The following is a 14,780-nucleotide window of genomic DNA, read 5'->3' as shown; positions in this document are numbered from 1 at the left end:
TTTTACCACTGTGGTAAACTCCACCAGGAAACCAACCTGCAGGATTTTCATATATAAAGTAAAGCCGGTGCTAAACTGATGCTAGGATGCTGAATGTAAGCATAGCTTTTGTTCTGAGATTGGATGTTTTATTTCAGAAATATGTGCAAGTAAAGTTCCAGGAATGCACTGCTATTTGATTGACAGGTGCAACAGGAAGGGAATATGTTGGTCTTACTATCAATTCCTGTCCCTGTCTGTCTGCCTGCGCCGGAATTAACGTCTATGACAGCGACAGGGAGAGGAAGGCCAGGCAGGAAGACAGGGACGGGAATAGATAGCAAAGCCCCACCCACATATTCTCGCCCCTGTCTGCCTGCGTCGGATTTAACGTCTATGACAACGACAGGGGGAGGATTTCACACAGGCAGACAGGGGCGGAATAGATAGCAAAAACCGACCCCCATATTCCCTTCCTGTTGCATCTGTCAAACAAATAGCCGTTCATTGCTGGAACTTTACTGACGCATTTTTCTGAAACATTCAGCATCCCAGCGCCAGTATAGCACTGGCTTTACTTTATATATGAAAATCCTGCAGGTTGGTTCCCTCTAAACAATGGTGGACTTTACCACAATGGGCTAGCCGCCCCGCCACCCACAAAGTTACTATAATTCCCGAAATAAATTATATCACAAATTTATGGCTGGCATCAATGTTATTTTCTGGTGCACAAACTGCTGGACATGCACCTAATTTATTAGGAGTTTGTCTATTAATAAATTAGGAGTATCCTACCTCAGTGGGCTTTTTGTTACGATTGGCTCATAAAATGCTGGTTTTGATCCATTCTTCCCACTTTGTTTAGTTAGTGAAGATTATTTAGAGTATGGTCAAACTTTTGATCATCTTATCAATAAGAACGTCTATAAAAGAACCTGCTATCATCACGTTTTTTTTATATGGCGGTAGTAGCAAGTAGCATGGGCTGATTGGATGCTTGTTCCCCAGTAAAAAATGCTCCCTTTTTTGTTGAGATCTTAAGTGGCAGTCCTGTGAAATTGAGGATAAGGCTCATATATAAATCAGGTTGGAAGTGCACTGAAGGCATGTCAATGTCCTGGAAAGAAGGAGTCCAAGTGCATTGACAAGTCCCCAGTGCACTGACACGATCCCAGTGCACTGAAATGACCCCAGTGCACTAACATGCCATGGTGCAGACACGACCCCAGTGCACTGACACGACCCAAGTGCACTGACACGCCTCCAGTGCACTGAAACGACCCAAGTGCACTGACATGCCCTCAGTGCAGAAACGACCCCAATGCACTGACATGACCCCAATGCACTGCCACAACCCCAGTGCACTTCCAACTTGATTTGCCTATGCTAGATTTCACAGGAATGGCACAATGTCCAATACCTTACAACAAAGAATAATTCTTCATGCTTATTAAAAGGGTTTTCCCTCTAAATAAATTTATCAGCTATCCCTCAAAAAATGTGGGCCCTAAAATCCCCTGTGCTAAAGGAGTATTGGAGCATATCCGTGACCACTACTACAATCACTTCAATACTATAGAATTGGATAGAGTAATGGTCACACAGGCAAACTACTACTCTATTCACACAGGAGAGTTAGGATCCCCTTTCTTGAGATTTGGGTGAGGGTTCCAGTGGAACCTTTAGCTATCATATATTTATCACCTCTAATAATCAGTATTTACTATGAAAATTGCTTTAAACCTATTGAAATACAATTGTTGTAGGGGACAAGACAAGCTTTACGCGTTTCACATCTGAAGGGCTTTAAGGTCATTAGGGTTTATCCCACTTTAGTCCAGTGTCTATGGTAGCCATAAGGATAGCTGTTGGCCAAATGATGGTTTGACGTATTGTTCAGCTAACAGCTACTGTCACATATACAGAAGCGTTCGCTTTGCCTAGTCCTTCTGTGTCTTCTACGAGAGAGCCACTTCCAGACTCCTCTGCTGGTAACTTAGGAACAAAAGGATCGGCAGTCCGAAATCGAACGTCAGATCCTTTTCTCAGCTGACATTATGTCGAAGGAGTGTCGGGTAGCCCCCATACACTAATGTCAGCCAAGCCCACCCATAATGGCAGGTTCGATCGCCGTTAGTCTAATGTCTTTTGTTCTTGCTAAAATTAAATTCCATTGTATTCAGCTGAAAACAATCACAATAATCACCTACTAATGGAAGAACATTAAAGTAATCATGTTTGTTACTTCAACTGCAAAGTCAAAATACAGTTATCTATGTGACCAGTTAATATCTAAACCTAATGATCCTCTAAATATAAGACTATTTTTAATGTAAAGACCCACAGAAAACCTGTTGTTGAGTCAAAGAATGTTGAAAACGTTATCAGTGGGAAGTATTTTCGATCTTGCAAGTCAATACCAGGTTTCCCCAGGGATCTAATCTAACTTTAAAGCTGGTGTCACACTAAACGACAGCGACAACGACGTCGCTGTTACGTCACCATTTTCGGTGACGTAACAGCGACCTTGTAAGTCGCTGTTATGATCGCTGCTTAGCTGTCAAACACAGCAGAAGCAGCGATCATAAGGTCGCTGTGCTACATGTTCAGAGAGCAGGGAGCCGCGCTTAGCGCTGGCTCCTTGCTCTCCTGCAGCACACATCGGGTTAATTAACCCGATGTGTGCTGCAGCTACATGTCACAGTTCAGAGAGCAGGGAGCCGCGCTTAGCGCTGGCTCCTTGCTCTCCTGCAGCACACATCGGGTTAATTACCCGATGCATACTGCAAACACATGTCACAGTGCAGGAGCCGGCGCTGGCAGCAAGAGCGGAGGCTGGTAACCAGCGTAAACATCGGGTAACCAGGGAAAGGTCTTCCCTTGGTTACCCGATGTTTACGCTGGTTACAGCTTACCGCAGCTGCCAGTGCCGGCTCCTGATCGCTTCATTTCGTCGCTCTCTCGCTGTCACACACAGCGATGTGTGTGTCACAGCGGGAGAGTGACGACCAAAAAATGAAGCTGGACATTCAGCAACGACCGGCGACCTCACAGCAGGGGCCAGGTCGTTGCTGGATGTCACACACAGCGACAGCGACGGGACGTCGCTGCAACGTCACAGAAAATGGTGACGTAGCAGCGACGTCGTTGTCGTCGTCGTTATGTGTGACACCAGCTTAAGAACCATCCAATGTATTTACATTAAGTAGGTCATTAGGTTTGGATAGTAACTGGACAAAAGTATTTAAAACCTTAAAGCATACATCTAAACCAACCTGGAACCAGTGATATTCTTAGTTTTGGGAAGCTTTTCCGAGAGGTTGGTGACATGCCACAGTTTCAATTGTATCTGCGTTCCCATAGGATACAGATAATAGAGTGAAATACAATGGTGTAGAGGGAGCTGTCATCTCCCCGCTTGCACCATCCAGCCTGCGTGTGCCTTCTGTGCCGCCTGAGACCTGGCGCAGGAATCATGATGACATCACTAGAAGGTAAAGGCCCTGTCACACACAGAGATAAATTTGCGTCAGATCTGTGGTTGCAGTGAAATTGTGGACAATCAGTGCCAGGTTTTTGGCTGTGTACAAATGGAACAATATGTCCATGATTTCACTGAAACCACAGATCTGCCAAAAATGTATCTCTAAATGACTAAGGATGCCAAATACACCGGAACAAAATATCCCAGTTAGTATTAATTTTGGTAATTTCAAAAATGTATCTCTGTGTGACGGGGCCTTAAGTGCGACGCCGGGCTTCACTGCATAAAACGACTCAGGTTAGCTCAGTTCACCATGAAAATGGGGCAAGGTGAGCAATGTTTTATCCAATTTAGGGTGGAATGGCATGATACTGTGTGAGGGGTACTGTTGAGGCATCATAATGTTTGAGGAGCACTGTAGGGTTTTATACAGTATATGTGGGGGGCACTGTAGTGCATCCTACTGTGTTTCTGGTCTTCTTTGGGTCATCATACTGTACTGGGGTATTGTAGTAGGTGGGAACACTAAGGGGCTTCACTAGGGGCAATATTTCTGTGTGCCCACACATAAGGAACTGGGTGAAGTAAGGATGTGGCTCAGCAAATAAAACATTTGCTGCAGTGCTCAACAGTACATCTCCCTTTTTTTTTTGTCTTTCAAAGTTAAGAGGTTACCCTTAATGGGAACCTGTCAGGTCCCATATGCCCTCTAACCTAGCAACAGGGACATGTGTGGGCCAAAAATCCCTGCCAAACCATCCCTGTCTAATAATAGTGTAAAAGCAATGGTTAAAAAAAGGATTTATAAGTTACGTTTTCCCTATGGTAATGAGGACTGTAACTAGTCGCAAGGTCGTTGTTTCGCCCTTAATAGTCTGCCCGCTTTCCGTATTATGACCCGCTTTTGGGTGTGATAACGTGATTTCCATGACCTGACGTCACCGCCGGCTCGTGGAAATCTTGCACATGCGCACGTCTGATTCCTGCAGCATCACATAGCCTCTGTAGTTGGGTGTCAGCTTGTCAACTTCACATGTGCACTGCCCATGATCCGAAGTCTGCATTTCTGACCATGTGCAGTACGCCTTTGACGCTGGGAGGCAAACACCTGGCTATAGATGCGAAACGATACAGCGATAATGAGATGTACGCATGCGCAAGATTGCCATGACCTGGCAGTGACTTCAGCTCATGAAAATCTTGTTACCACGTCCACAGGGTTGTCATAACATGGAAAGAGGGCAGACTAGCTAGGACAAAACAACGCCCTTGCGACTAGTCACAGCCCTCATGGAAATCTTGCGCATGCGCACGTCTAATTCCTCTAGTGTCGCTTGGGCTCTGTAGTCAGGTGTACACTTGTTGGCTTCACAAGTGCACTGCGTATGATCCGAAGTCTCCTGCTCTTACGAACATGCACAGTGCACCTCTGAAGCCGGGAAGGAAACACTCAGCTACGGAGGCCAAGCAACGCTGCGGGATTGAGACGCGCGCATGCGCAAGATTTCCATAAGCTGGCAATGATGTCGGCTCATGTAAATCATGTTATCGTGCCCACAGGGGCGTCAACACGGAAAGAGGGCAGACTAGTTGGGGCGAAACTAGTCACAGCCCTCATTAGCATAGGGAAAACGTAACTTTTAAATCCTTGTTTTAAACATTTTTTTTTACACAATATTATTAGACAGGGATGGTTAGGCAGGGATTTTTGGCCCACACATGTCCCTGCTGCTAGGTTTGAGGGCATATGGGACCCAACAGGTTCCCTTTAAAGGGCTAGCTCTCCCCTCATTTTGGCATCGAGAGGTGATGTCACACCTACTTATATTTTCAGGGATGCATGAATGGGACAGGTGCACCACACCTCCTGATCGGTCACGCTTCCTGGCGCAGGTATTGGTAGACGTGACATCACCTTCCTGGATCACTTGTCATTGTGGAACTTGGCGGACAAGAGCTAACACTTTAAATGAGTAGAAGCTGAGTTATACCCATAATCGTGACCTTATTGCCTGGCATAGCCTCTGTCACATGGATAGATATGGAGCTGTGCTATTTTTAAAATACTTTTACTTTTAAAGTTTCATTATAACCAAGGACAGGACTGCCGACCTCCCAGACAATATATTATATTACAGCAATAACATCCATTGTTTTTTTATTTAGCAAAACTCTCTGCTACCTTAGCACTCTGCTTACAGTACCTTGGGGATCCCTTGGAACAAAAAGCCGTTGGATCCTTTCATTTCTAATCGCTCTCCCGGACATAAATCTGGTATTCTTTAAATTAGCACCGCCGTATACACAATAAAGGACGACCATTCAGAAATCAAAATGTTTTTATTGGTGTGTTTCTTTCACTCCACAAGTTGCGATATTTAATTTTTTTTTTTTACTTTTTTTCAGCATTATTTTTTTCTGCCTTTTTTTATTTCATTTTTTTCTATGTACGATATGTTCAGTCTTTCGTACGATGGTTTTTTTATTTTTTTTTTCTTGTTTTTTGTTCGCTTGTAGAATGGCGTTCGACCCATTTCTGGTTTTGGCATATGAAAAAGAAAATGAAGGAAGGAGAGAGAGAGAGAGAGAGGAGGGAAGGAGAGGGGAGGGGGCAGAGAGGTATTTGACCCTTTGCTCATCAGACTCAGGGGCTGGGTGGGATTGGCAGCAAAACACATCAGGACGAAGCAGAAAATGACATACATGTGCACAAGACATAAATGTGAGACACTGATGTTTTTTAATGGACTCAAGACCACCTCTCTCGAAACGTAGAGTTCCCGGAAGTAAGGTAATCTATCACTTAGAAGGGAACTTCCATCATGTGGTTCTCTGTCTGTGTAAAATGTAGAGACCGTCGCCACTAATGAAGTGCATACTCTAGCAGTCCTCTGGACCTCCGCTAATAGGAAGGTCTTTTCTATAGGAATCTATAATGGTATTTTATACACGTTTCTTTTTGGGCCTCTCATAAATAGCATTTTTATATTCATATTTTCTGCAATATAAGAATGAGAAAAATAATCTTTTTAAGTGCTGTGTTCTGCTTGGGGAAACATGCAGATTCTCGATCGTTTGTGGAACTTCCTTTTCTCTATGCAGTAGAGCTCAATAGACTCCGTAGGTTCGAAGAGCGATTCCCTCGTTGAGAAAATGGTGGTTGATAAGACAAGCGAGGACATATTATGAAAAGCTGAACTTGCCCACAGATGGTACAGTTTATCTCGGCGTGCAAAAATGATAATTGTGTCTCTCTGCTCTTATCACAGATTTATCTCGTACCATGTCTAATTTTACACAAGACAAAGGAGTGAGCTTCTAACATTACTAACATGGAGAAAAGACCACCATCCTAGATAGAATGACCACAGCTTCTACACCATGGGACCTGCATCTCTGTACCTAAAACCCTATATTGATATATTAGTATTTCATATATCTATGTAAATATATAAAGATCTATAAATTTAGAGATATATAGATCTATAAAGGGAGAAACATAAAGCAGATATATGATCGAATGTAGGTTTTGGCATTAGCTGTGTGCAGGAACCACGGAAATGTCACCAGCGCCTTGTTTAACCTTTAGTGATGATACGAAGACCATCGTCGCAGTTCACTTAGGTGGGGGCATCGTAAGGGGCTGGTAAAATGATTGTGTTGATGCGCCCCCCCAAAAGCCATGCCTTATTGCACTGTTCCCTATACGTCATGGCCTACATATAGCAGCAGGTGGCTGTAAGATGTATAGCTTTATAATCACTTTTATAGCATTACCATCTATTCTGTTTTTTTAGTATCATGCCGTCCTCGGACCTTTTTAGAGTTCTCACCATATACTTTGCTAATCAAAATGATGGTAACCACCTTTTTTTGATCATCTTCAGAAGAATAAATTTAGATATTTCTCAGGCAAATAGATGACCACAACTGAGAAAAGCCTGTACAATTCTAGATTTTCTACATGCAACATAAATATAAATTAAGAAAAAGATGCTTAAAAAACAAACAAACAAAAAAAAACAAAAAAAAAAAAAAGCTGGAGACACAAAGTGGTATCTTTGGGACTGACGAAGAAGATCCTCCATGATTCGGTGGCAGAAAGGACAGATAGTACTGCAATGTGCCCAAACCAGATACAAAGAAACATTGCAGAAGGCAAACACACATAAATTAAAAGAAAAAAGCCCCCTACTGACCATTTCCGCACCTCAGAGATATAAGATTAGGAAGAAGGGTGTAGGCATCTCCCCTCGTCTCTCCCTTCCCCCCTTTTTAGAAGTTCGTTATTTACAGCAGTCGGAAAGGACACTCGCTTCCCCCATTGTAAAAGTTCCAATGTTCCTCCGTAATAGAGGGCGGGGGTGTTTTGTGCTTAAATAAAGAATATGCAGGGCAGTTGTAAAGTTCACTTTCGCTCCAGCTTTCAATTTTAGTCGTTTCCAAAATTTCACGTTGTGGTATCTTTTGACAAGTTCTTTGTTCTTTCCACGTGAACCACAAACTCTTCTGGTTGGATTTGATTAAAATAATAAAACAAAAAAAAACAAACTCTAACCCTTTCTTTGGGGCAGACATATAGGGGTTTGGGTGAGTAGAGAAGATGAGAAGTGAGAACCATTATTTTCAAAAAGCCCAAGGAAGAAGTTCACTATTGAACGGAAAGTGGCTTTTGCTTATTTTTTTTTTCTTCTTCTACGAATTTCCACGTTCTGCCCATGTTTTTCTTTAACGGGAATGCAAATTATAAGCTGTGACCTTTCAGAAATAAAAAATGTAAATTTCGCAATCTTAGGCAATTTCTGTCCTCTACTTTCTCATTACTCAGCAAGCCCCATAGGCTGTTTGGCACCACTTATCGAGCGCTAGTGATTAATTCCTTACCAGGTAGTCTCATTGTTTGCATCACTTGAAGACATCTGGTATTTCTAACACAAATGGGCTGCCTACAATTATTACAGGCTAAACACAACACCTATCTGTCTCTTCTCATTATTTCTTTAAATTGGCTTTTTTTTAACAATACTGCAAATTCCAGCACCTAAATTGTTTTTGCATCCGTAGCTTTCATGGGTTGTCTTTGGGCAAACGACTGTGTTTTCAGACGGATATTTTTGGCACCCAAACCCCTACCTGTTAGTGGCCTTCCATTTCAGAATTCCTTACAGACACTGGCAATGAAAAGGAAATCCAAGTAGACTGAGCCCACATCAAAACCCATTGTCCATTAGCCCAGGCAGTGTCTTGTCCTCACCCCTGTCCCACCAAAATAACCCCTGTTCAAATACCCCTTCCTTCCATCTGACCCTGCTTTCTTCTGAAATGGAAAGGGAAGGCAGTATCTTTTTCTTTTTATAGGGGAGTAACGAGGTTGGTGTCAGGGGTGGGTGAGTAAGTTCAGAGGCTGGTGATAAGCTGCATCTGCCCGTCACCCTCGGGTACTGACCCTTCGAGACCCAGAAACCCCTGTGGCATCTGGTAGAAGGCCTGCAACTGCCCTCTGGGCACTGAACCCAGCCGGCCAGGGAAGTACATGGCATCTGCCCCCGTAGGTGGGGGCACCCCTTGGTGGCACGGCAGCATTTCCCCAGATGATGGCAGGCCCGGTTCAGGGCTACTATCTGGGTATGGAGAGTCTCTGAGGTTGGTCATGCTAGTGTATAGTGAATCGCGATTGGGTGAGTCGCGAGGGGCAGCTTCAGCTTCAGACTCCTCCAGATCACTCTGGTAGAGGATTGACTGAGCTCTTTGTAAGAGAAGGGGCTCCTCCAAAGCTTTATACATGCGCTCCATTTCTAATGTAGGAACCTCTCCACCTTCTGCTAATGCCCCTGATGTCACTTCTTCATCTCCCGCATCTATTGTCCCTGCATGAGATTTGCCTCGGAGGTTGCTGTGTACGAGTTCGGAGATGATCATCTTTTCAAAGGCTGCTGCATCTGTAATATTACGACGTCCTCCACCTTCTCCCATTTTGGAAGGATCAGGAGGGAAGTCTCCAGCTCTTAGAGAGTAACTGTTATTAAAGTTGCCATTAAGAGGAAGGGGTGGGAGAGGGTCTTTACCACACGGATCTCTGCTCAAGGTGTGTTCTGTAGAGTAAGAAAACAGGCAATAGGTAAGAACATAGCAATGATCAATGAGATCTATATCAGATTTCTATTACGGTTTCTACCTTTCTTATTCTATAGACCTGTAACTTGAGTGATGTCTTTAAAGTTGACCTGTCACTTGCCTTAAATATGTAATTTTTATACCTGGTGTAAGTGCTGCGGTTCTCCTTAATCTGGCGTTGGTGTTTTTTTCTTCATACACCTGGCCATTCTAGAGATATGAACCCCTCTTCCTTTTGAAGCGCTGTATGTCAATCTGTCAATCTAGTCTTATTAGCCAAGGCAGTCTGATCTTTAAATCTTCACTGTCTTGTTGAGATTCTTACCAGCTTGGCTAACAAGACTTGATTTACAGTCATGGCCAAAAGTGTTGGCACGCTTGAAATTGTTCCAAAAAATGACGTATTTCTCCCAGAAAAGTATTGCTATTGCACATTTTGTTATACATATTTATTTTCTTTGTGTGTATTGGAACAAGAGAAAAATAAAACAACAGAGAAAAAAGGCAAATTGGATATAATTTTACGCAAAACTCCAAAAATGGCTTGGACAAAATTGTTGGCACCTTTCCAAAATTGTGGTAAACAATTTTGCTTCAAGCACGTGATGCTCGTTCAAACTCACCTGTGGCAAGTAACAGGTGTGGGCAATAAGAAAATCACACCTGAAACCGGATAAAAAGAGAAGTTGACTCAATCTTTGCATTGTGTGTCTGTGTGTGCCACACTAAGCATGGAGAACAGAAAGAGAAGAGAACTGTCTGAGGACTTGAGAAAAAAATTGTTGAAAACTATCAACAATCTGGACGTGGATGGCAGAAAAATTGATGAAAGGTTGCAATACAGGATAGTATGGATGATGGATAAGCAGCCCCAATAAAGTTACAAAGAAATTCAAACTGTCTTACAGGCTTAGGGTGCATCAGTATCAGCGAGAACTATCCATCCACATTTCAATTAAATGAAATGCTATGGCAGAAGATCAAAGAGGACCCCAAGCAGACACAGAGGCATAAAAATCTAGACTGCAGTTTACCAAAATGTACGTAAACCAAAACCTTCTGGGAAACCATTTTGTAGACAGATAAGATCAAGATAGAGCTTCTTGGTAAAACACATCATTCTACTGTGTACCAAAAATGGAATGAGGCCTGCAAAAAAAGAACACATGACCTACAGTCACATATGGTGGAGGCCCAAAGATGTTTTGGGGTTGTTTTGCTGCTTGAGTGCTGTGGGTGCCTTGACCATGTGCAAGGCATCGTAAAATCTGAAGATTACTAAAGGATTTTAGTTCGCAATGTAGTGCCCAGTGCCACAAAGCTGGGTTTGAGTCCTAGGTCATGGGTCTTCCAGCAAGACAATGACCCCAAACAAACTTCAAGAAGCCCCTAGAAATGTATAGGAAATAAAGCGATGGAGAGTTCTGAAGTGGCAGCAATGAGTCTGGATCTAAATCCCATTGACACCTGTGGACAGATCTTAAAATTGCTGTTGGGAGAAGACTCCTTCACAAATGAGAGACCTGGATTAGTTTACAAAGGAAGAGTCTAAAATTCCACCAGAGAGATGTAAGAAGCTTGTGGATGCTTATAGGAAGTGATTAATTGCAATTATTTATTCCAAAGGGTGTGCAACCAACAATTTTGTCCAGGCCATTTTTGGAGTTTTGTGTAAAAGTATGTCCAATTAACCTTTTTTCTTGCTGTTCCAAAACACACAAAGAAAATAAACATGTAATTGTAATAATTTTCTGGGAGAAATACTTCTTCTGGAACAATTCGAGTGCTGCCAAGACTGCATATACATGGCACAATAAGGAGAAAGGGGCAGTATCTCATGAAGGGAGAGGCACAGGAAAACATTTAGACCAGATAAAAAATATATATTTATAGCAAGTGACAGGTCCTCAATAAAGGAGTATTCTCAAGTTTCAAAGTTACCCCCTATGTATTGGATAGGTTATAACTTTCCAATCGCTGGTAGCCCTCATCAATCCCAAGAGCCTGGGCTCTGAAGGGCCGTGCCTGAATAGATCAGTGGTCGATCAAGTGCTCTTACACTCCATTTATTCTTATGGGAGTGCCAAGGATCATCATGGTGCTCCCAGTAAGAGTCGAGCTGCGGTGTGCATGATTGACCGCAGCTCCATTCTGCCAGAGCTCTCCATAGACATGGTTCTTGGGATCGCTGAGGGCCATGGTGGTCAGACCTCCAGCAATTGGAAAATTATTTCCTATTCCATGGATAGAGGATAACATTCAAACTTGAGGTGACCCCCTTTGACATCAGTAAATCTTGAAAATGATATCACATTTATTAAAACGAATGCAGTAGTAAAAGATAATCTTAATGTTTCTTCATAGTGGTGTACAATAGGTATTTCAGAAGTAAGAGGTCTGGAAAGCTGCTCTTACCACCCTCCATAACATCTCCACAAGGTCTTAAAAGCAGGTAATGGCCATTATGTACTATTTCGCTGTGTGTACTGCCTGTGCAGTAGAGTAGAGATAGTGGACCCGTTGATGTTCAGATTCGCCACGTTCAGCCGGGCTTTAGATAAAGTTCAGTTCGGGACTCAGACTTGACCTGAACTTGATTCCGTAGCCCGAAACCAATTGAAAGTCAATGATTGGCAGCTCTGCTCTCTGCCCATATACAACCAACCATAAACAGAGCATTGCTGGTGGAGGGAGGACGGAATTTTTTTGTTTGTTTATTTTTCAACACACTACATCCAAAAATGTTGTGTTTACCCCCAGTGAGAGCCATTCAGAGACTACAAGTGGCTATCACTGGGCCAAGAACTGAGCTTACCCCAACACACCCATGCTCGATTGAGTGGTCCGCATGGGTACAGCACCCAAACTCCGTCACTGATTTTTTCTAAAGTCCGTGTTTCCTCATCGCTACACTAGAGAAGAAGCCTGACACGTAACCTTTTCTTTTCCAAAACCATTATAGTGTTAAAGTACTTATCTAGTTTAGAAACCCCATTTTTATATACCTTAATATGGAGTTCTGAGTTATTAGAGGCGTGGTGGGGTCTTCTGTTTAACATCTTCATCTCTCGAACAGAGTGGAGAGCAAAAACAAAGATCACCTGTCACTTCGATGGATCACACAACCCATACATAGAATAAGCACTAGGTAATGCTTAATTTCTCTAGTAGAAGTGCTGTAGGGACATTTTTACTACTCGGATTCTCTGCAGCTGATTGTTGGGCGTCCTGGTGGGTGGACACTTTATCTGCCTTTTTTTTAAGGGATTCTTTTAACAAGTAGCATTGTCCAAAAGAGAGATCTCTTATATTCTTTTCAAATGGTGGCACCCATAGAATATTCATGATAAGGGCTAAAACTATTGGTAGAGTAAAGGTTCCCCCATACACATTTGATTAATGACAGCTCAACCCGCCAATGTCGATCGATGGGTTTGGTTGACAGTCTAATGTGTAAGGAGGCACCGGCCGATTGATGGTTGGGAGAGATGTCGATCGTGCATGTCCAATTACAGATTACTGATCACATTGTTCTTCCTGAGATAAGCTGCCGGCCAAAATATCAGTCAAAGGATTCCTCATAGAGGGCAGAAGAGCGCCCAGATGATCCGTGTTTGGGAGCATGATCAACTGAATCATTGTTCAGTTTTACAAAGTTAATTAAATGAGTTGATCGTTCTTCAGGCGTTTTCCGTTCTGAAGACTGAATCTTTATAATAGAACTCAACGGGAAGCCTCAAGAGACGCCCAGAAGACTGCTGAGCATCTTATTGAGAGATTTTGCTTCAAAAACTGTTAGTGGCTTCATAATTGATCAATGGAGTAAAAAAAATGTTTGCAAAAAGGTAATAAAAATGTTGGAAAATTGCTCAGAGAAAAAAAAAATATATAAAGCGCCCAACAAATGACCAAAAATACCTTAAAAATTACTAGAATAACAGTGGAGTTTCCTGAACCGTCTTTTTCTAGAAAAACGTATCAGACTAAAAAAGATGTGTTGACATACCCTGACGGTGAGTTCCAGCCTAAGCACTAGATAGGGGATATCTGTGTGGGTCCCATCATTGTGAGCCTTCCTGGACAGTGATGAGCAGACTCACAAATAACCGGGACTGGCAGGTCTCTTTTATCTGGTTTTTAAAATCCTGATCCGGGCCAGATTCCGGTCTGCATATAAGTGTATGGGGGCTAGAATCCGACGATTAAAAATGTTGTTAGAAGGGATAGGGGGATAGGAGCAGGTGTGCTATACTTATCGAGGCTCCGGGGCGGCTGTATGCTGCTTCCAGGCCATGTATTCACTTCAGGGGCTGCTCATTACTTTCATTTGATATGCACTGCTTTCAGTTCACCGGAGGTCATACCCGGGTTCCTATTGTATGACTTCTGGTGACCTGAAGTACTCTTTAACAGTGACAGTGCCGGTCAGGGGTATGGGACTGCGGGCAGCCCCACACTCCCCGACCCCCGGCCGCCATTGTGAGTGTTAAAAAGGACTGGTGGGATGCGGGGCAGTGCCAGCTGGGGAGAGGGGGTACGGGACTTCCCCGCACTCCCCTTCCCCTAGCCGTGACTTTCAGCCTGAAAAAGCTAGTGGGGTGCAGGATATCCAGGTATGACCTCCGGTGATCTGAGTGATGTCACTGCTTGTCAGTGTTTCCTGGAGCCTGGAGAGATCGGACATGTTTTTGGTTTCTCCAGGCTCAGATGTATCAGAATCAGGACCGCCGTGGGATGTCGTGTGGATTACGATTGAAATTTAAGGGTCTTTTTGGGGTTAATAAAGAGGGGAAAGAGGGTGCTGTATTTTATTTCCAATAAAGGATTTTTCTCTGTGTTTTATGTTTATTTCTTTTTACTTATAGGATTAGTGATGGGGGAGTCTTATAGACCCCTACCCATCACTAATTTTGGGTTTGATGACAGTTGTGCGTTGTCATTTAACCCCTTATTACCCCAATTGCATAGCAATTTGGAAGAGCAGAGTAAAGCGCCGGGATTGTCACATCTAATGGATGCGACAATTTTGGGGTGGCTGCAGGCTGCTATTTTTAGGCTGGTGGGCTCCCAATAACCACGGGTCTCCCCAACTTGAGAATACCAGACACCAACTGCCGGGCTTTATCATGGCTGGGTATCAAAATTGAGGGGGACTGCACTCTGTTTTTTTATTTATATATTTAAATAATAATTAAAAAAA

General features: G+C 43.1%; 1 protein-coding gene across 4 annotated transcripts in view; it reads right to left on the bottom strand.

The window, feature by feature from the left end:
• Window positions 1-5,787: 5,787 nt before the first annotated feature.
• The window catches only part of ADGRL1 (adhesion G protein-coupled receptor L1), a 551,629-nt gene continuing 542,636 nt past the window's right edge, over window positions 5,788-14,780 (bottom strand). For all 4 annotated transcript variants that reach the window (XM_075346318.1, XM_075346319.1, XM_075346320.1 and 1 more), the window contains one exon: window positions 5,788-9,558. In XM_075346318.1, coding sequence (XP_075202433.1) covers window positions 8,864-9,558 — 695 coding nt within the window. In that variant the 3' untranslated portion in view covers window positions 5,788-8,863. The remainder of the gene's footprint in view (window positions 9,559-14,780) is intronic.

This window comes from Anomaloglossus baeobatrachus, chromosome 4, assembly GCF_048569485.1.
Source record: "Anomaloglossus baeobatrachus isolate aAnoBae1 chromosome 4, aAnoBae1.hap1, whole genome shotgun sequence".
Lineage (NCBI taxonomy): Eukaryota > Metazoa > Chordata > Amphibia > Anura > Aromobatidae > Anomaloglossus > Anomaloglossus baeobatrachus.
The sequence above is the reverse complement of the archived record's forward strand: the minus strand, read 5'-3'. Positions and strand labels throughout refer to the sequence as shown.